Below are 19,151 nucleotides of genomic sequence, written 5' to 3' on the forward strand. Positions count from 1 at the left end.
AGACACGGAGGTGGTAGGGTTTATTGACCATTGAGGAAATTCGAGGATGTCAGTTTCTGTGGGTCTCTTCTTTTGACCTTGTAAGTCTCCTCTAGTTCCTGCCTGCAGGGAGTTTAAGCCTGGTTACTCCTGTTCCAAGAGCCCAGTGTTAAGGATAAAGGGTTGCACACATCGGATTTTTTATGTTTCGGCAGAGCCTTCAGCTACGGTGTTTATTTTCCAATCAAGTGAAGATATCTCCTGCTTGGAACATCTCAGCTTCTGCAGTGAAGAAGACACCTGTGATAGTTCAGTTCTTTTGTTTTTTTTCTATTTGAAAAATCTTTTAAATGATCCTTGGTTCACAGCTTTCCTTAATGACTGAATGAACAGTTAGTATCTGTATATTTGACTAAACTTTTTCCTCAGCTATCTATCATGGTTCCTATGTTTTTTATCATAATTTTAAAAAACCATCTGGATCATCTAACAGTCAGTAAGAGGTCAATACCTCAGCGTGTGGGTAGAGAGAACCTCTTCCACTTTTACTTTTTGGCCAAAGAAGGTGCATGGTGTATCAGAAGTTCAAGATCAGGTATGAGTATTCGGGCAAGCTAAAGGACACTAAAACCTCACTCTCATGTAACCAACTTATTGTGTTGTGGAATTCTTTTGAACACTGTTCCAGCTTGGATCAGGCTCAAGGGTGTTCATTGCCTTCATTATTTTATATTCCTACTTGTACCACCGAGGCTCCAGTGTGGGGAGTAAGGGGTCAAGAAGCTAATTACGTACCCTTTGATATCCACTGTTTGTAGGAGAATCTTACCTGTGTTGAGATTTTACAAACAATAGGAGTTGTAAAATACCAGCTATATGAAAAGCTAGAATATGTGATGGCATAGAGTTTTCATTAGCTTTATCACAATATTCACAGTGGAGAGTTACACGGTAGCAGAAATAGGCATTTTTTACGTGTTGCTTAAATTTTACGTCAGTTTTAATTGTAGGTATAGGGTAATAAATAAAATCCATCCAAAAATAAAGATTTGCACTCAAATCCCCCGTTTTCTTCAGGGTTTCAAACCACTTCCGGTTTGAACCCCTGCTGAGAATTTGCATTTCTGACAAGTTCCCAGGTGATGCTAAGGATGCTAGTTAGGGACCAATTCTGAGAACCATTAGTAGAGCAGTGATTCTTCAAAATTTTTTACACATAAGAATCACCCTGGGATCTTGTTAAAATGTAGATTCAGTATATCTCGGGTGGAAAAGCAAATGCTCAGTGGGGGTTTGAACCAGAACGAACCGGTTCAGAGCCCTGGTTTTTCTTTTACTATGGTCTGCATCCCAGCCCTGAGAATTCAGCCCAGAGCCTCAGTGGTTCCATCTTCCCCTAGTAAACTGAGGACTTTTGGGGGCTCCAAATTCTTCCTCTGGGGTGAAAGCAGCCCTGCAGTCCTCAACTCCTCCACACACTCTGGCCTTTAGGGCTGCCAAGGTCTCCAGGTTCAGAGACTCTCAGAAATGGCTTCTTTCTTTCTTTTCTTCTTCTTCTTCTTTTTTTTTTTTTTTATTGTGCCTTAGGTGAAGGTTTACAGAGCAAATTAGTTTCTCATTAAACAATTAATACACGTTGTTTTGTGACATTAGTTGCCAACCCTGCAATGTGTCAACACTCTCTCCTTCTTGACCTTGGGTTCCCCATTCCGTTCATCCAGCTTTCCTGTCCCCTCCTGCCTTCTTGTCCTTGTCCCTGGACAGGTGTGCCCATTTGGTCTCATATACATGGTTGAGCTACATGTATTATTGTTTGTTTTATGGGCCTGTCTAATCTTTGACTGAAGGATGAACTTCAGGAGGGACTTTAGTATTGAGTTTAAAAAGGGTGTCTGGGGGCTGTACTCTTGGGGTTTCTCCGGTCTCTGTCAACCAGTAAGTGTGGTCTTTTTTTTGTGAGTTTGAATTTTGTCCTACATTTTTCTCCAGCTCTGTCTGGGACCCTCTATTGTCATCTCTGTCAGAGCAGCTGGTGGTGGTAGCCGGGCACCGTCTAGTTGTGCTGGACTCAGTCTGGTGGAGGCTGTGGTAGTTGTGGTCCATTAGTCCTTTGGGCTAATCTTCTCCTTGTGTCTTTGATTTTCTTCACCCTCCCTTGCTCCAGACTGGGTGGAACCAGTAGACATATTTAGATGGCCGCTCACAAACTTTTAAGACCCCAGATGCTACTCACCAAAGTAGGATGTAGAACATTAGGAATGGCTTATTTCTTGATGGTTGACTCCAAGGTGAGGTGTCTCTTTTCCCCACACCCCACCTTGCCAAATTGCACACCTCTTGTCCATCTGCTTTCCAGCTTCCAAAGTGTTGTCGAAGTTGTCTCCTTTCCATTTCTCTTTTGCTTGTTGTATTTTCTCTTTTTTTAAAACCATATTACTGTCATTTTAGTGGGCTTCTGGCGTTTGTGCCACCGCTTCTGGGGCTCCTCTCCAGTTCTGCCTTCTCCACAAGGCCCCCCTTGTTGCTGCCAGCCTCCCGACCTTTGCCCCAGCAGTTCTTAGCAGGTTTCCATCTACCTCTTCTTCCCACTCTTTCAGCTAACTCACCTCCTGGGGCCAGACCTCCCTTAGGGGAAAAAAATATCAATCAGTGGGGGAATCCTCTTAATTGCTTTAGAATTGAGGCTGTCTGGAGCCTGGGGGCAAGGCTGGGGTGGACATATTTGCATATCATTGGCTGGGCCCTGACATTGACCTTGCTGCCTTTGGGATTCCCTTCATTTAGGATTCTTGAGCCACCTACTTTGTGGGCCTGTCATCTGGCTGGAGCAAGAGGAATTTCTTGCCCGGAGGGGGCTCACGTTTAGGGTGGGAGGGAGAGACTAGAGTTCAACCAAATCATTCACCTCTGTGGTATGGGAGGAAGTGGCCTCTGGTGGGGAGGAACAGGGAGCTTAGAGCATTTGACAACCTGCAATATGCAGATGACACAGCCTTGCTTGCTGAAAGCAAGGAGGACTTGAAATACTTACTGATGAAGATCAGAGACTCCAGTCTTCAGTATGGATTACACCTCAACATAATGAAAACAAAAATCCTCACAACTGGACCAATAAGCAGCATCATGATAAACCGAGAAAGGATTGAAGTTGCCAAGGATTTCATTTTACTTGGATCTACAATCAACGCCCTTGGAAGCAGCAGTAAAGGAATCAAACGACATATTGCATTGAGAAAATGTGCTGCCAAATACCTCTTTAAAGTGTTAAAAAGCAAAGATGTCATTTTGAGGACTAAAGTGCACCTGACCCAAGCCATGGTATTTTCAATCATCTCACATGCATGCGAAAGCTGGACAGTGAATAAGGAAGACCAAAGAAGAACTGATGCATTTGAATTACAGCATTGGCAAAGAATATTGAATATACCATGGACTGCTAGAAGAACGAACAAATTTAAGCTGTCTTGGAAGAAGTACAGCCAGAATGCTCCTTAGAAGCGAGGGTGGTGACTTCGTCTCACATACTTTGGACATGTTATTAGGAGGGACCAGTCCCTGGAGAAGGACATCATGCTTGGTAAAGTAGAGGGTGAGCGAAAGGGAGGAAGACCCTCAGTGAAATGGATTGACACAGTGTCTGCAACAATGGGCTCAAGCATAGCAACAGTGGTGATAACGATGCAGGACCTGGCAGTGTTCCGTTCTGTTGTACAAAGGGTTGCTATGAGTCGGAACTGACTTGACGGCACCTAACAACAGCAACAACGTAGGATATGAAAAGATGCCTGTTGGGATCTGAGTGCCTGGAGGGTGAGAGGTGGTTTCCAGAAGGAGTAGGGTGAGAGGCTGGAGGTAGCAGGGAGAGGGAAGTGTCTTGGCAGGCTGGGGCTGGGAGGTGGGCTACCCCTAGGTCAGCCCCCAGGCCTGATTGGACCACCCACCCCTGCTCAGTCCCATCCTCTGCCTTCGAGGGCGGGGCTGGAACCGGTTGATCTGGGCTGGGTCTTGGGGGCAGCGTGGCTTGATGGTGCCTCTGCAGCTCAGGACCCTCTCAAAGCCCAGGACCCTCACTCAGCTGCCTGTTTTCTGCGCCAATGGGAGCTTGGGGCCAGTGGCAGCGGCCACAGGTCCCGTGGCCTGGACACAGCGCCAAGGTTATGCAGGGTAAGCCCCAGCCTCTCCCACCCCCGCCTCCTCCTTGCTTGTCCCACGGCCCCTTCCTCCTGGGGAGGTGGGTTTGAGGAAGTCGAGCACAAACAGCCAGTCCTCAGGCATAGCTTCTTTCCCTTTTGCTGCCATCATTTCCCTTTAGAGGAGAAAACAGCACAGAGAGGTTGAGTGACTTGCCGAAGGTCACACAGCAGGAATATGTGGGGATCTGGGAGCAAGGCCTGAGCTCCTGACTGTGGCATCTGTAAAGCCAGGCGCTGGGGGGAGATGGGTGCTTATAGGAACATTTTTTCTTGTTCCTTCTTTCTTGGTTCATTTCTATTTATTGTTTTGATTTTTGTAAATGATGTCAATGTGAGGGTTCCATGAAAATTACTCAAAATGTAATATTTACCACACTTGTGTTCAGATAGCCACTGGTCCTTCCCCCTCTGCCAGTAGGGGAGGCCCCCATTTTTACATTTTTAAAGGAAACTTTATTGGGGTGTAAGATACGTAGGAGGACAGTGTTGGTTCACTGGTAAATTTTCACCTTTCATGTGGTAGACACGGGTTCTATTCACAGCCAGCGTACCGATCACAGGGATGGCGCAGGACCAGGCAGCATTTTGTTCCATCGTGCGTGGGGCCGTCGTGAATCCGGGACCTACTTTACGGTAGCTGACAACAACAAAGACAGAGAAATGAGCACAGATCATAAATACAGTAAAACCTGCGAAACTCAGCACCAGTGTAAGGTGGAAGCCTGTCAGAGAAGGAAAACGCAAGTATTTTCCACTAAAACGAGCAATAGAAAAGCGTTAAGACTGTCCCCGTCAAAGTTGGACAGCTTGCGAGACCCAGAAAAACGAGGCAGTCCTGTCGAGTTCCAGGTCTCACAAGTTTCACTGTATACAGTTTGATGAAGTTTTTCACCAACTGAGCACACGTGAAACTACCAACCAGATTAAAATGAAAAGCAAACCTCAGACGCACTCCACCCCCTTCAGCCACTTCTCCCCCTTCCCGCCCCAAGGGTAGCCCTGATCCTGACTTCTGCCACCAGAGACGAATGTTGCCCACTCTTGACCTTCATGTATATGGAATCACATTGTACCTTCTCTTTCGTGTCTGGCTTCTTTCACTCAACGTTCCGGTTATGAGGTTTATCCATGTTGTTCTGTGGTATCACAGCTGATTTATGTGTTTTGCTGTTGATGGACGTTTGGGTGGGTTTCTATTTTTGACGACATTAGTAGTAGGAAGATTCTGGAACTCTACTTTTGATGTGCATTTATATGCACAAGGAGAGCAGTGCTGGGTCAGAGGGGGTGTGTGCGTATTCTGGATTCTGCCAAACTCTTCTCGCAAGTGGTTGTATTAATTTACGCTCCTGCCAGCAGTGTATTGATATTTTTCATCTTTTTGACATTTTAATCATTCTGGTGGGTTTGTAGGAGTTTTAATTCACACTTTCCCCATGATTTAAGAGACTGAGTACCTTTTCATAGGTTTACTGACTATTTGGACAGCCTTGCTTGTGACCTTCCTGTCAAATATTTTGCCCATTTTTATATCGAGTTGTCCTTTTCTTATTGATTGTAGGAGCTTTTTATATATTGTGGATACAGTCTCTTCATTGGCAATATATATTGCAAATATTTTCTCCCGTGCTGTGGCTTTTCTTTTCTTTCTCCTAATGGTATGTCATTTGATGAATAACCCAAAAACCAAACCCATTGCCTTCAAGCCAATTCTGACTCATAGGCAGAAGTTTCTAATTTTAATGTAATCCAATATATCAGTCTTACCTTTGGAGTCCCTGGGTGGTGCAAACGGTGCTTGGCTGCTAACCAAAAGGTTGAAGGTTTGAGTCTACAGAAAGGCCTGGCGATCTACTTCCGAAGAATCAGCCATTGAAAAACTTACGGAGCACAGTCCTACTCTGATAAACATGGAGTCGCCATGAGTCAGAATTTGACTCCATGGCAACAGGTACCTTTATGGTTAGTGCTTTTATGTGGTCTTTAAGAAATCTTTACTTGCTCTCAAGTGATGAAGATATTTTCCAATGCGTTTTTTAGAAGCTTTCTTGTTTTACCTTTCACATTTAGGTCTATAATCCACCTGTAATTGATTTTGTGTATAGTGTGAGGTAGGGATCAAGATTCATGTTTTGTTCCCCCATGGATGTCCAAAATGACCAGCAACATTTATTGACCATCGTTTGCCCACGCCATGTCTGTATGAATCAGTGTCTGAACTTTGTCCTGTTCCGTGGGCCTGTCCATCTCTCCTTGTGCCAGCACCACACTATCTGCATTATTGTTGGTGTATACATTGGATAGTTGATGCTGGAAGTCCTCCCAGTTCGTTCTCCATCTTGAAGGCTGCTTTGGCTAGTCTTGATTCTTGGCGTTTTTATAGAACTTTTACAAACAGCTTTTCAGTTTCCACATAAACACACACCTGCTGGGATTTTGATCGGCATTGCACTGAATCTTTCAATCAGTTTGGCTGCAGTGAGCACCTTTGTAAGTACCTCCTTGCCCACATGTCTGATTATGTTTGTAGAAGGGATCCCAGAAGTGGGTCTGAGCATTTTTTACAGTGCTTGATACACACAGCCCAGTTCCTTTCCAAAAGCTGGGTATGAGTTAGTTCTGTTCTTACCCTCCCATGGTCACTTACCTCCCCAGAGCCTTCCACAGCTAGACCCCAAATTTGCTGATCTGATAGATGAAAATGGCATCCTGTTACTTTAATACTTCTGTGTGGCATTAATGATGTTGTACCTTTTTATTGAGTTACACCATGCACAGATCTTTCTTGGCGAGTTGCTGCAGATTCTTACTGATTTATTAAAGTGAAACCAGCGTGTCCTGGTTATCTTAGTGCTGCCATAACAAATACCACAAGTGGATGGCTTTAACAAACAGACGTTTATTCTCTCACAGTCTGGTAGGCTAGAATTCCAAATTTAGGGTGCCAGCTCCAGGGGAAGGCTTTCTCTCTCTGTCGACTCTGGAGGAAGGTCCTTTCCATCAATCTTTCTGTAGAGTAGGAGCTTCTCAGGCACAAGGACCCCGGGTCCAAAGGACATGCTCTGCTCCAGGTGCTGCTTTCTTGGTGGTATGAGGTCCCCTGTCTCCTTGCGCGCCTCTTTTTTATATCTCAAAGGAGATTGGTTTAAGACACAATCTAATCTTGTAGATTGAGTCCTGCCTCATTAACATAACTGCCACTAATCCCATCTCTTTAACATCACAGAGATAGGATTTACAACACATAGGAAAATCACGAGTTGACGAAATGGTGGACAGTCACACAGTACTGGGAATCATGACCTTGCCAAGTTGACAGATATCTTTGGGGGACACAATTCAATCCATGACACTGAGAGCTGGAACCTGATGGGACTGGGTTTTCCGCCTTTGGCAGGTTGCCGTTCACCACTTTTCTAAACCTCTCGATTAGTGGAAAGTATTTGAATTTGCCTTCTCTGACAGATTTTCGCCTTACACAGGTGGCGTTCGCAGGTTTTACTTTATAAGAAACTGGGCATTAGCCCATACTCAGCTTAGACATTACAGAAATCTCCAGATCTTGGGACCAATGGGAGATTGAAGGTCATTTTATCAGTGTCCTCACGCTATTTCAACCGCTGTCATAGAAACACCCAAGTCATATGTCTGTGCTCTGGTCTGGAAGGAGCTGTTCTAAGTAACAACCCTGATTAGGTCATGCTGATAGGCTTTGATGGCATCTCAAGAGATGCAGTTCCTTTTTGAGGCCAAAATGTTTTAAAATATAAGTCAAAAATGTATTTGTTCCTTGTTTGGTTCTGAAGGGGTCTTTGGGAGTGAGGCTCTGCAGGTTGTGGTCTGGTGGGAAGTTCCCATTGTGCCTGGGCCTCGAAGTGTAGATTTTGGAGCCTCAACTTCCTTATCTGTAAAAGTGACGAGAACCCCCCTCCCAGGGCTGAGGGGTGCTGGGGGGTGCCGAATGAGGCAAAGCCGTCAGCAAGAGCCACGCTGGTCATGAAGTAGGGCTCCAGGAAAGCTCCCCACCCCAGCCCAGTCCTCCCTGCCTCAGCCCTAGTTGATCATGACCTTGCCCCATCCCCCCATTTCTTTTTTTTTTACTGAACTTTTGATAAAGGTTTACAGAACAAACTAGCTTCTCATTAAACAGTTAGTACACATATTGTTTTATGACATTGGTTAACAACCCTGCAACATGTCAACACTCTCCCTTCTTGACCTTGGGTTTCCTATTACCAACTTTCCTGTCCCCTCCTGCCTTCTAGACCTTGCCCCCAGGCTAGTGTGCCCCTTTAGTCTCGTTTTGTTTTATGGGCCTGTCTAATCTTTGGCTGAAGGGTGAACCTCAGGAGTGACTTTGTTACTGAGCTAAAAGGGTGTCCGGGGGCCATACTCTCGGGGTTTCTCCAGTCTCTGTCAGGCCAGTAAGTCTGGTCTTTTTTTGTGTTAGAATTTTGTTCTGTCCTCCCATTTCTAAGTAGTAACTGAGCCCCTACTATGTGTCCACATTGGGGATGCAGTAAAAAGCAAAGCCCATATTCTAATGCATACCATCACGTGCCCTCCTCCTGTTTTTGTAAAGAAAGTTTTATTGGAACCAACCAACGCCCTGTCAGTTAAGTACTGTCTGTGACTGCTTTAGCAGGCAAAATAGGTCTAAAATATGTATCATTTGGCCCATTCAAGAAAAAGCCAGCCAGCCCTGTGCTTATGGGTGGAGACAGGTAATAGTAGAAGAACTAATCTACATAGTAGGACAGATAGTGGGAAGTGCTGTGGGGAAAAGTAAGTCAGGAAAGGGTGTGGGGGGTGGAGTGGGTGCAGTTTCACCTAGGGTGATTAGGGAAGGCCTCTGTCATCAACTGTCAGCTGTAAAAGGAGGCAGTGAGGGAGCTTGGCCTATCTGGAGGGAGGAACGGATCCCAGGCTGCTATTTCACATCCCTGGGTGGTGCAAGGTGATCACTTGGAGGTTTGAGTTCACACAGTGTCGCCTCTGAAGAAAAAAGCCTGGCAGTCTACTTCTGGAAAGTCAGCCATTGAAAACTCTGTGGAGCACATTGCTACCCTGTCATACATGGAGTCACCATGAGTCAGAATCGACTCAATGGCAACTGGCTTATTTCATGTTCCAGCCTAGCCCGTTCACAGTGATAACATCCAACATCCTCTGGGTCCTTCGTGTTGTTGTGTGCTGTAGAGTCAATTCTGGCTCATTGTGGCCTTATAGGACAGAGTAGAACTGCCCCCCTAGAGTTTTCTGGGCTGTAATCTTTACAGAAGGGAGCAGATCGCCAGGTCTTTTCTCCCATGGAGCGGGCTGGTGGGTTCGAACTGCTGATCTTTCTATTTGCAGCCCAGTGCTTAGCCATCTCACCACCAGGGCCCCTTTTGGATTCTTCATACTCACCATAATTCATCAAATCCCCCTCCCTACTCTCACCAGCAAATACATCAAGTGCCCATCTCATAGCTTCTAGAAGAATCCACAGCATCTTTGTCCATTGCAGAGGCAATACTGGACTGTCTGTTGAGATACATGTTGTTGTTAGGTGCCTTCAGGTCAGTCCCCACTCATGATGACCCCATGTGTGCAGAGTAGAACTGTAGTCCATAAGGTTTCCAAGGCTGTGACCTTTCAGAAGCAGATCGCCAGGCCTTTCTTTCAAGGCACCTTGCAGTTCGAATCCACCAGCTGCTCCTTGGAAGCCCTATGGGGCATTTCTACTCTGTCCTATAGGGTCGCTATGAGTTGGAATCGACTCGATGACAAAGGGTTTGGTTTGGATTCCGACTCCTGCTGACCCCACACATGTCAAAATAGAACTATGTTCATAGGGTTTTCAATGGCTGATTTTTTGGAAGTAGATCACCAGGCCTTTCTTCTGAGGTGCTTCTGGGCAGACTTGAACTTCCAGCCTTTTGGTGTGCAGCCTGGCACATTAACTGTTTGTACCACCTTCACCAGTACCAACTGCTGTCAAGTGGATTCCGACTCATGTCGACCCCATGTGTGCAGAGTAGAGCTTGCTCTATAGGGTTTTTAAAGCTGTGACCTTTCGGAAGTAGCTCACTAGGCTTTTCTTCTGAGGCCCCTCTGGGTGGGTTTGAACCACCAGCCTTTTGGCTAGTAGTCGAGTGCTGAACCTATTGTGCAACGCAGGGACTCCTTTGCATCACCTAGAGACTCCGATATTAAACCTAAACTAATTAAAATGGAATAAAATAAGATTCTGTTCCTCAGCCACACCAGCCACATTCCTTGTGCTCTGTGGCCGCTGCATTGCGCAACACGGATGATAGAACCCCTTTTTGGACAGTACTGGTATCTGTCATTTGTTTATTTATTTTTAAAATATGATTTATATTTGTTGTTGAGAATATGCACAGTAGAACATACACGAATCCAAGTTTCTACGTGTACAATTCAATGACATGGATTACATTCATTGAGTAGTGCAGCCATTCTCACCCCTTTTTCCAAATTGTTCCTCCCTCACTAACGTAAAGTCACTGCTCCCTAAGCTTCCTCTCTAACCTTTGAAGTTGCCATTATTAATTTGATCCCATATCAAACCAAAACCAAACCCACTGCCTTCGAGTGAATTTCGAATCATATCAACACTGTAAGAGTAGAGCTGCCCCATAGGGTTTCCAAGGCTGTAATCTTTATGGAAGCAAACTGCCACATCTTTCTCCCGTGGAGCAACTGGTGGGTTTGAACTGCAGACCCTTTTTGTTAGCAGCTGAGAAACTTTAACCACTATGGCACCAGGGTTCCTTGATCCCATATAAAACCAAAAAAACCCAAACCCGTTGCCATCGAGTTGATTCCAACTCACAGTGACCTTATAGGACAGATTAGAAGTGTCCCATAGGGTTTCCAAGGAGAGGCTGGTGGATTCGAACCACTGACCCTTTGGTTAGCAGCTGAACTCTTAACCGCTGCGCCACCAGGGTTCCTGATCCCACATAGATAGATCTCAAAAGAGCACGATTCACAAGGCAGATGTTCGCTTATCCAGCCTCCATAGCTCCAGAAAGTCTGGATTCCATGTGTGGTGTTTGTTTTTGACCAGTTCCCGGTCTTCTGGACACAGAGCTTGTTTCCAGCTTGCTCAGGCTGGCAGGCGGTGTAGCAGGGAACATTCTCTGAGCATGGCTGTGTGGTTGCATGTGACCAGTTTCTGTTGGAGGCAGGTAGAGCCAGACGGCTGGGTCCTGGAGTTGGCCTGAGTTCGGATCCCAGCTCTGCCACCCATGTGATCTTAGAATGTCATTGTTTGCTCTGAGCGCTACAATAAGGCTAGTGAGAAGATTCAGTGGATTCTTGAAGCCAGGAGGTCCTGCTGGGTGTTAAGGAGGTGTTCAGGGATTATCAGGAATGATAATAAGTGAGGATGGTTACACATCCGTGTTTTAGGTTTTGATCGTCCTGGGTCTTAGCTTCTAAGGTGTAAAGTGAGTGTTGTTGTTAGGTGCTGTCCAGTCAATTCTGACTCATACTGACCGCATGTGACAGAGCAGAACTGCCCCATAGGATTTAATAGGCTATAGCCTTTACAGAAGCAGATCGCTAGGTCTTTCTCTTGCTGAAAGGCTGGGTGAGTTTGAACCACCACCGAGAGCTTAACCATTGAGGCACCAGGGCTTTTTGTCAAGTGAGATACTGTTTTACAGATGGCATGAAGTCCTCTAGCCACCAGGGGGCCAGGTTTGGAGGGGGTGAGTCTTTGGGAGCCCTGCCCTGAGCTCAGGCCAGGGTAGGAGGGAGGGAGACCCCCACCCCCCAGGCTGGCCTGAGGTTTCCAGCAAAGCCCGTGGTGAGGCCAGAGGGCTCCAGGCTTGACTGTCACTGCCCCCTAGAGTCCCAAGGCCTGCACCCTTGGTGGGGATCTGGGGGTGCCCCTGCTGTGTCCCCAGGGATGGGTGTGAGGAGCCAGGGGGGTGCACACCTAGACCCTGAGAACATCACAGTGGGGGCTCAGCAAAGAGGCACAGATGGAACCTCCGAGGACGTGAGGGTGGGAGGTCAGCTATACTCCCCTAGTGGGACCAGGTGGATGGTCTATGGGTGTTTGCTCCTGGGCTGGGGGGCTGTGCTTACCTTCTCTCCCAATCCTAAGATGTATTGCTCTGCCCTCTCTTGAAAAAAATTACTATGATAAAATATATAATACAAAGTCTGCCATTTTAATCATTTTTAAGAGTACAATTCAGTGGCATTACATTCACCATGCTGTGCAGCTATCACCACTATCCATTTCCAGAACTTTTCATCACCCCAAACAGAAACTCTGTGCCCATTAAGCAGTAACTCCCCATTCTCCCTGCCCCCAGCCCCCGGTAACCACAAATAAATTTTTGTCCCTATACATTTGCCTATTCTAGACATTTCATGGAAGTGGGATCAGACGCTGCTTGTCCTTCTGTGTCTGGCTTCTTTCACTCAGTATCATGTTTTCAAGTTTCATTCATGTCAAAGCAGGTATCAGGCCTTGGTTTCTCTTTATGGCTGAGTAATATTCCGTTGTATGGATAGACCGTGTTTATCCATTCATCTGTTGATGGGCACTTGGGTTGTGTCTACCTTTCGGTGATTGTGAACAGTGCTGCAGTGAACGTTGGTGAACATGTGTCTGAGTCCCTGCTTTCAGTTCTCTTGGGTATTTGCCTAGGAGTATATTGCCGGGTTATTGGTAATTCTGTGTTTAACTTGACCGAGTCCCTGGGTGGTGTAAATGGCCAAGTGATTGGCTACTAACTGATAAGTTGCTGGTTAGAACCCACCCGGAGGCACCTCAGAGTAAAGGCCTGGTGATCTGCTTCTGAAAGGTCACAGCCATGAAAACCCTATGGAGCACAGTTCTGCTCTGGATACGTGGGTTAGCCATGAGTCAGAATTGACTCGACGGCAACCGGTATGTTTAACTTGTTGCGGATCCGCTACTGTTTTCCACAGCAGCCTGCAGGGATTCGAATAACAGGCATGTGGTCAGTTATTTCTAATGTGGGATCTGTCCTCTGTGACAGGTGGGGGCGCTGGGGAGGAGCCAGGAAGAGCCCCTGCCCTCAGGCGGGGCCCTCCTTGTAGGGAAGACAGGCATTAAATCTATCATTGAGCGATGAATTTCTATTTCCAAGTTGCCATAGAGACAGTGACTCGGGCTTGCTTGGATTGGGTGGTCGGGAGAGCTTCTCTAGGCCCAAGGAGGCCTGGAGGTGGGAGTGAGTGTGAGGGTTCTGGAAGGAAGCCTGGGGGCTGGCACGGGTGGGGGCAGGGGCAGGAGCTTTGAGGCTCAAGGGAGGCAGGCCCCAGGGCTGTGAGCAGTTGGAAATTTACACAAATTTTCTCTGAGATGATCCCTCTGGCTGCTAGGTGATTCGGGGAGGGGGTGGAGGCAGTGAATATATGCAAATAAATGCCACTTGCATTGTTCTTGCTATCTCATAGTGGGGGGGTGGGGGCGCAGATAGGGATGCTGTGCCCAGTTGACAGAGGAGCAGACTGAGGCCCTGAGGGCAGCAGTGAGAGCCCGTGGTACTGTGGGGAACCACCTCTGGGGCCCCACCCCAGCCCTGGTGGGATTTGGGCACAGTTGTGCCCTGTGGCAGGTGGGAGCCGTTGGTGGCATCCGGGCTCTGGCGGACCTGGGGCTGGTGGGTGGGTTTCACAAGCCCTGGCAGGGGCAGGCCGGGGCCACTGGGCTTCCGCGAGGTCTGGGGCAGGAAGAGCTGGCGCTGATGTAAGCCCTTGCGCAAACCTCGGGCTGCCGGCTTCCGGAGCCTGCTGCTCGCCCGCCAAGGAGGAAGCCGGGCCTGGCAGGCCCTGAGGCCCTGCTGCCCCAGTCTGACTGCATGGGTGCGCAGACTGGCCACCATGGCCCTGGGTCCCGAGGGCTTGGCGCTGGAGTCGGGTGAGCCAGGCGGTGCCGGGCCGGAAGGGGTCTGGACACGGGGTGGCGGTGGGGGGCATGTGGCCAGAGGGCATCCTCCCGTTGCTCCGCCCTTTGCCTTCCCTACTCGGGGACACTAACCAAGGTGGAGGCCCTGCCCCTGTGGCCTCAGTTTCCCCATGTGTACCACCAAGGGGCTTGGTTGGACATCTGGGGTTCCTGTGCCCCTGGGATGTGATCAGTGAGTGCCTGCTGTATGCAGGCCCTGTGTGGGGGGCTGGCTGGGGTCTGTAAGCCACCTGTTGGCTGGGCCAGGGCCATCTGAGCTCTGAGCCACACATCATCTGCGTGCTCTCTGCAAAGTCACTGACTTTCTGTATCACCTGCGAACTGCCCCTCACATGGGGTGGCCCAAATTGGCACCTGGTGGGTGTTGACCCCGTGGGTCACTCTGTACCCAGTGCTCTGCAGCTTTGGTGAATGGGCTGTTGCTACTATTATTACTATTGCTATTATTATCATTATTAGACATCCTTCCCTCAACACAATTCAGAGAGGAAGGAGTTATTCCCTTTTTGCTGATGAGCAGACTGAGGCCAGGTAAAGAAAGTCCCTTGCCCAGGGCTCGCCAGACCCCCTCTGGAGCTGGAGACCCTGCTTGGCAGTCTGCCAGGGCCTTCCCCCATGGGCTGAGGGGTGTGGTGCCGGGGGCGGGGCAGACGCCCTAGGCAAGGAGTGAGAGGCCTCTGGGAGGTGAGGGGTGAGCCTGGCCAAATGAGGCATGGCGGGTGGGGTGTGGTCTCCATTCAGGCCCAAGTCAGTTGTCATTCTAAGCAGCAGTTAGCCACTGTGTTCGTTTCCCGGGACAGTCCCCGGGACAGGGCTACCTCTGCCCTCCCCACCTGCCATGTTCACTGCTCTTATTCATTCGCTGATTTCATTCTCTAATTCACTGGCGACACTGCTGGGTCTGGTTCTGGGTTCCCATTCACTGTCCATGTGACCAGGCACTTTCTGTCTCTGCCCTTAGAGGTCCCTGCCCCCCACGGAACCTTGACTTTTCATCAGCAAATGGGGAGAACAGCTGCCTGGGTCTAGGTTTGTGGGGCTGTGGGATGGTAGTGCTCTCTTGCTGATGGTGCCGGGTGCCCCGGGGGCAGGTCTGCTGTGTGGACTTCCTCTGGCCACCCTGGGTCTTACCTGTGCTGTCTCAAGCCCTGGGTCTGGCAGAGTGGCCCCAGACCTGTTGCTGGGCCAGGGGAGGTCTCTTTGGCCTCCCTGAGGTGGGGAGAGGTGGGGGTTTTGGGGCGGTGGGCTGGGGCGGTGGCTGCCTGACGGGCCCCCCTTCTCTCCGCAGGCGAGGCCTTCCTGGGCAGCTTTGTGGCCGGCGGGATGGGGCCCTCAGCCTCAGCCCATGGCAGCCCGGTGCCCCTGCCCTCTGACCTCTCCTTCCGCTCCCCCACCCCCAGCAATCTGCCCATGGTGCAGCTGTGGGCTGCCCATGCCCATGAAGGTAAGGAGCGGGCCAGGCGGGCGGGCCGAGGGCTGGGCCGATGTCCACATTGTGCCGGCGAGTTTACGTCCCCAGCACGCCTCAGCTCTGTCCACTCTCCTCCCCTCCCCAGTTGCCTAGAACCAGCTCCTTCCAGTGTGGCCGCTGGGCCCAGTTGTGGCCGTCCACTCTGGCTCACCAGGGCATGGCTGCACCAGCCTACTTGCTGGTCCTCAATTGCACGGTGCTTCCTCTTGCCACAGGGCCTTTGCACGTGCTGTTCCCTCTGCTTGCAGCCCCCCATCCCACCCCAACCTGGCGGTCCTGTTCACTCTTCAGGGCTCGGCTCAAACATCCCCTCCTCCAGGAGACGCCCGCACACTCCATTGCTTGTGATGATGGCTGTATCAGTGATGACTGCAGGCTGTCTGATTCCCCACCAGAGTGAGCTCTGAGGGCAGAGTCTAATTCTGTTCACTGCTGGCTCCCAGCGCACAGTAGGCTCGTTAATCATTGTAGGCACAGTGTGCTGGGGACACTAGGTCCCCTTGTTGCACTTCTGCAGTGATGCCTCTGAGTAGGGGGTAGGAGGGGGTGGATCTGCAACCCTGGCCTCCTGCTGACCAGAGCAAATCCTCCTGTTCTTGGAGTCTTGGTTTCCTTTGTCAGTGCAGAGATTGGCCGGGAGACCCTGAGCCCGTCTCCCAACCTGGGCTCTGTCGGGTAGTGGATGCTGACCCTCATCGAAGTCCCACGATTGGATGCTTGGGTACTGGAGGCCCTCCTCCCGCCTCCCAGGTGGCTTGTGGGTGCTCCCTGGGTCTTAGAGGTTGCACCTACCCTGGCTCAGGGCTTTTCTGGGCCCTTCTGAGCTAGCTGCCTTCCACTTCCAAAGTCTGTCCGGAGTGCTCCCAGCATCCTCCCGCTTAAGATTCCCAGATACCGAAGGGCGAGGCCGTGTTCCTTTGCATTTAGCCCAGGAGGGAACAGAGGTGCTCCAGCTACACAGCCCATTCAGTTCCTACTACATTGCATCCATTGTACAGAGGAGGCCATGAGGCTGCTCCTCCAAGGCTGCTTGGGGAAGGCATCTAAATCCAGGAATTAGGGTGCGCCCTGCCTCTGCTGGGATTTACTGTGGGCCTAGAGGCGCCCTCCAGGCTGGGGCCAGTCCACATCTCACCCTTGAGCCAGCGCGGGTGGAAAAGCAGCGCTGTCCCTGTGTTGCCTGAGACTCTCTTCTCCACAAGTCCTAGCTAGTCATAGTCTCAGTGGCAAACATGAGGTGCCAGGCCCTGCCTCCCTCAGCCCTTTATCGTCCTAACAAGCCTGAGGTGTAGGCACCATGCTTTCCATTTTACAGATGAGAAAGCAGAGGCTGGAGGCTGACCTTGGGATTGTTTAGGATGAAACAAACTCCTGGTTACAGGGCAGTCCTCATTGTGTTGTTATTGTTGTCAGTGTCATTGTTCGGTGGAGCTGTGGGAGAAGAGAGGCCCAGGGTGGCAGGGATAGGTCCTTTGTCCCCTGGCCTCAGAGGGAGTCACTGGGGGCTCGGGGGACCCAAGGCCCTCAGGGGTCTCCAGTTGTCCTTATAGGCCCCAACAGAGTATCAGGACCCTCCCCCAGCACCTCAGCACCCCCCTGGTCTGGGTGGAACTCCTCTACCCAGCCTTCTGGGCCCTCCAGAGTGGCCCCTTGGGCTCTCCCCCTCTGTGTGTTCCCTTAGGCATCTTGTTCTCTCTTCGCGGCCACCCTTCCCTGCCTTCTCTGTCCTGCAAGAAGGGCAAGTTGGCTTCTCGAAGCCTGTTTTTTTTTTTTTTTTTTTTTATTGTTGTAATTAAATGAGGTTTACATTTCAAGTTAGTCTCCCATACAGAATTTTTTTTTTTTAACATACATTGTTACGAGACTCCAACTGCTCACCCCATTCTGCGACACCACACTCCTCCCCTCCGCCCCTGATTCCCTATGAACATTCAACCAGCTCCTAACTCTCTCTGCCTTCCCCTCTCACCTCTGGACAGAAGCTGCCCCTTTGGTCTCTTATATCTACTTGTCTAAGAGGCACATTCTTCACAAGTAGCACTTTATGTCCCACAGTCCAGTCCAATCCCTGTTTGAAGAGTTGGCCTCGGAAATTGTTTTAGTTCTGAGGTGATGGAGAGACCAGGAGCCATGGTTTCCAGGGCGCCTCCAGTCTCAGTCAGACCATTAAGTCTGGTCTTCTTACTAGAATTTGAGTTCTGCATCCCATCGTTCTACTGCTCCATCAGGGACCCTCTGTTGTGTTCCCTGTCAGGACGTCGAAGCCTCGGTTTTCTCATCTGTAAAATTGGGATATTAAGAGGATCTGCCCCTCGGGGTCATTTTGAGGTTTAAGTGAGAACGAGGGCAAAGGAGTTGACGGGCTCTGTGTGTGGCTCCAGGTGCCATCGTCATTCTCCTCCTGGTTGGAGCTGTTCTGACCCTCTTCCCTGGGGGATTTGAGAACCCAAGCCCTTGGGGGTTGCCCAGACTGGAGGGAGGCCAGGAGTGCTGGAGTTGGGAGGCTAGCTGGTGTTCAGCCTCAGGACTCACTCCACCTGGAGGCCGACGGCCAAAATAGTCTTATTTCTAAGGAAAAGAAAGGGCTGGAAGGGAGCTCCTCCTGGGAGGCATGAGGTGGCCCACCTTGTTTTCTCTTCTCTCTTCCAGGCTTCTCCCACTTGCCCAGCGGTCTCTACCCATCCTACCTCCACCTGAACCACCTGGAGCCCCCCAGCAGTGGGAGCCCCCTCCTCAGCCAGCTGGGCCAGCCCAGCATTTTTGATACCCAGAAAGGTCAGGGGGCAGGGGGATGAGATTGCGGGGGCGGGGAGGGGGACAAAGGTGGGGGTTGGGGGGTCTTCTGGGGTCCCCATCACTATCTGGTATTCCAGGAAGTACCCCAGCTGTTTTCTAAGAGCCTTGCCCAGATGCTTTAGCTGAGACCCCAGATCCCAAGGGCCCTCTCTACAGCCTTCCAGTGCCTTCTCATGCCTTCTAGTTTTGTGTTCATCTTATCTAGCCCCCTTAGGCCTCAGAGCAGCTTGAGAAGCAAACCGTGGCCTCTTCCCCTTTTACAGAAGAGTAAACGGAGGCTCAGAAAGGTCGTAGGTGGCCAAGCCGCCTCCCTTTCCAGAGCCTGCCCTCTGTGAGGGTGGGCTGTCTGGGTCCCTCGTTTGCCTCTCTGGCTAGCTCCCTGGGACACCCGGCACCCTCCCAGGGCCCCCTTTTGCCCTGGGCTCACGCTGTGCTCTTCTCCGCAGACGGCTTCTACCTGCCCGCCCCGGGGGCGCCAGGCGCCCTGCACTCCCACGCGCCCCCCTCGAGGACCTCAGGCGGTGCCTCCTCGGGCGCCCCGGCCAAAGGCTCGTTGTCGCGGGAAGGAGCAGCCAAGGAGCGGGCGGGCCGCGGCGGTGAGCCACCGCCGCTGTTCGGCAAGAAGGACCCCCGGGCCCGCGAGGAGGCAGCTGCGGTGGGGCCACGCAGCGTCGTGGACCTGACCCAAGAGGCCCGGGCGGACCGCGGCCCCGTTCACTCTTCAGGGCTCGGCTCAAACATCCCCTCC

At 50.3% G+C, this 19,151-nt stretch overlaps 1 protein-coding gene across 1 annotated transcript in view; it reads left to right on the forward strand.

Annotated features, from left to right (window-relative positions):
- TNRC18 (trinucleotide repeat containing 18) overlaps positions 1 to 19,151 on the forward strand; it is a 119,073-nt gene that overhangs the window by 12,946 nt on the left and 86,976 nt on the right. Inside the window, 3 exon segments of the mRNA XM_004391392.1 lie at positions 15,425 to 15,580; positions 18,257 to 18,412; positions 18,850 to 19,115. Of these exon segments, the coding sequence (XP_004391449.1) occupies positions 15,425 to 15,580; positions 18,257 to 18,412; positions 18,850 to 19,115 (578 nt within the window).

This window comes from Trichechus manatus, unplaced genomic scaffold (genome assembly GCF_000243295.1).
Source record: "Trichechus manatus latirostris isolate Lorelei unplaced genomic scaffold, TriManLat1.0 scaffold00077, whole genome shotgun sequence".
Classification (NCBI taxonomy): Eukaryota; Metazoa; Chordata; class Mammalia; order Sirenia; family Trichechidae; genus Trichechus; species Trichechus manatus.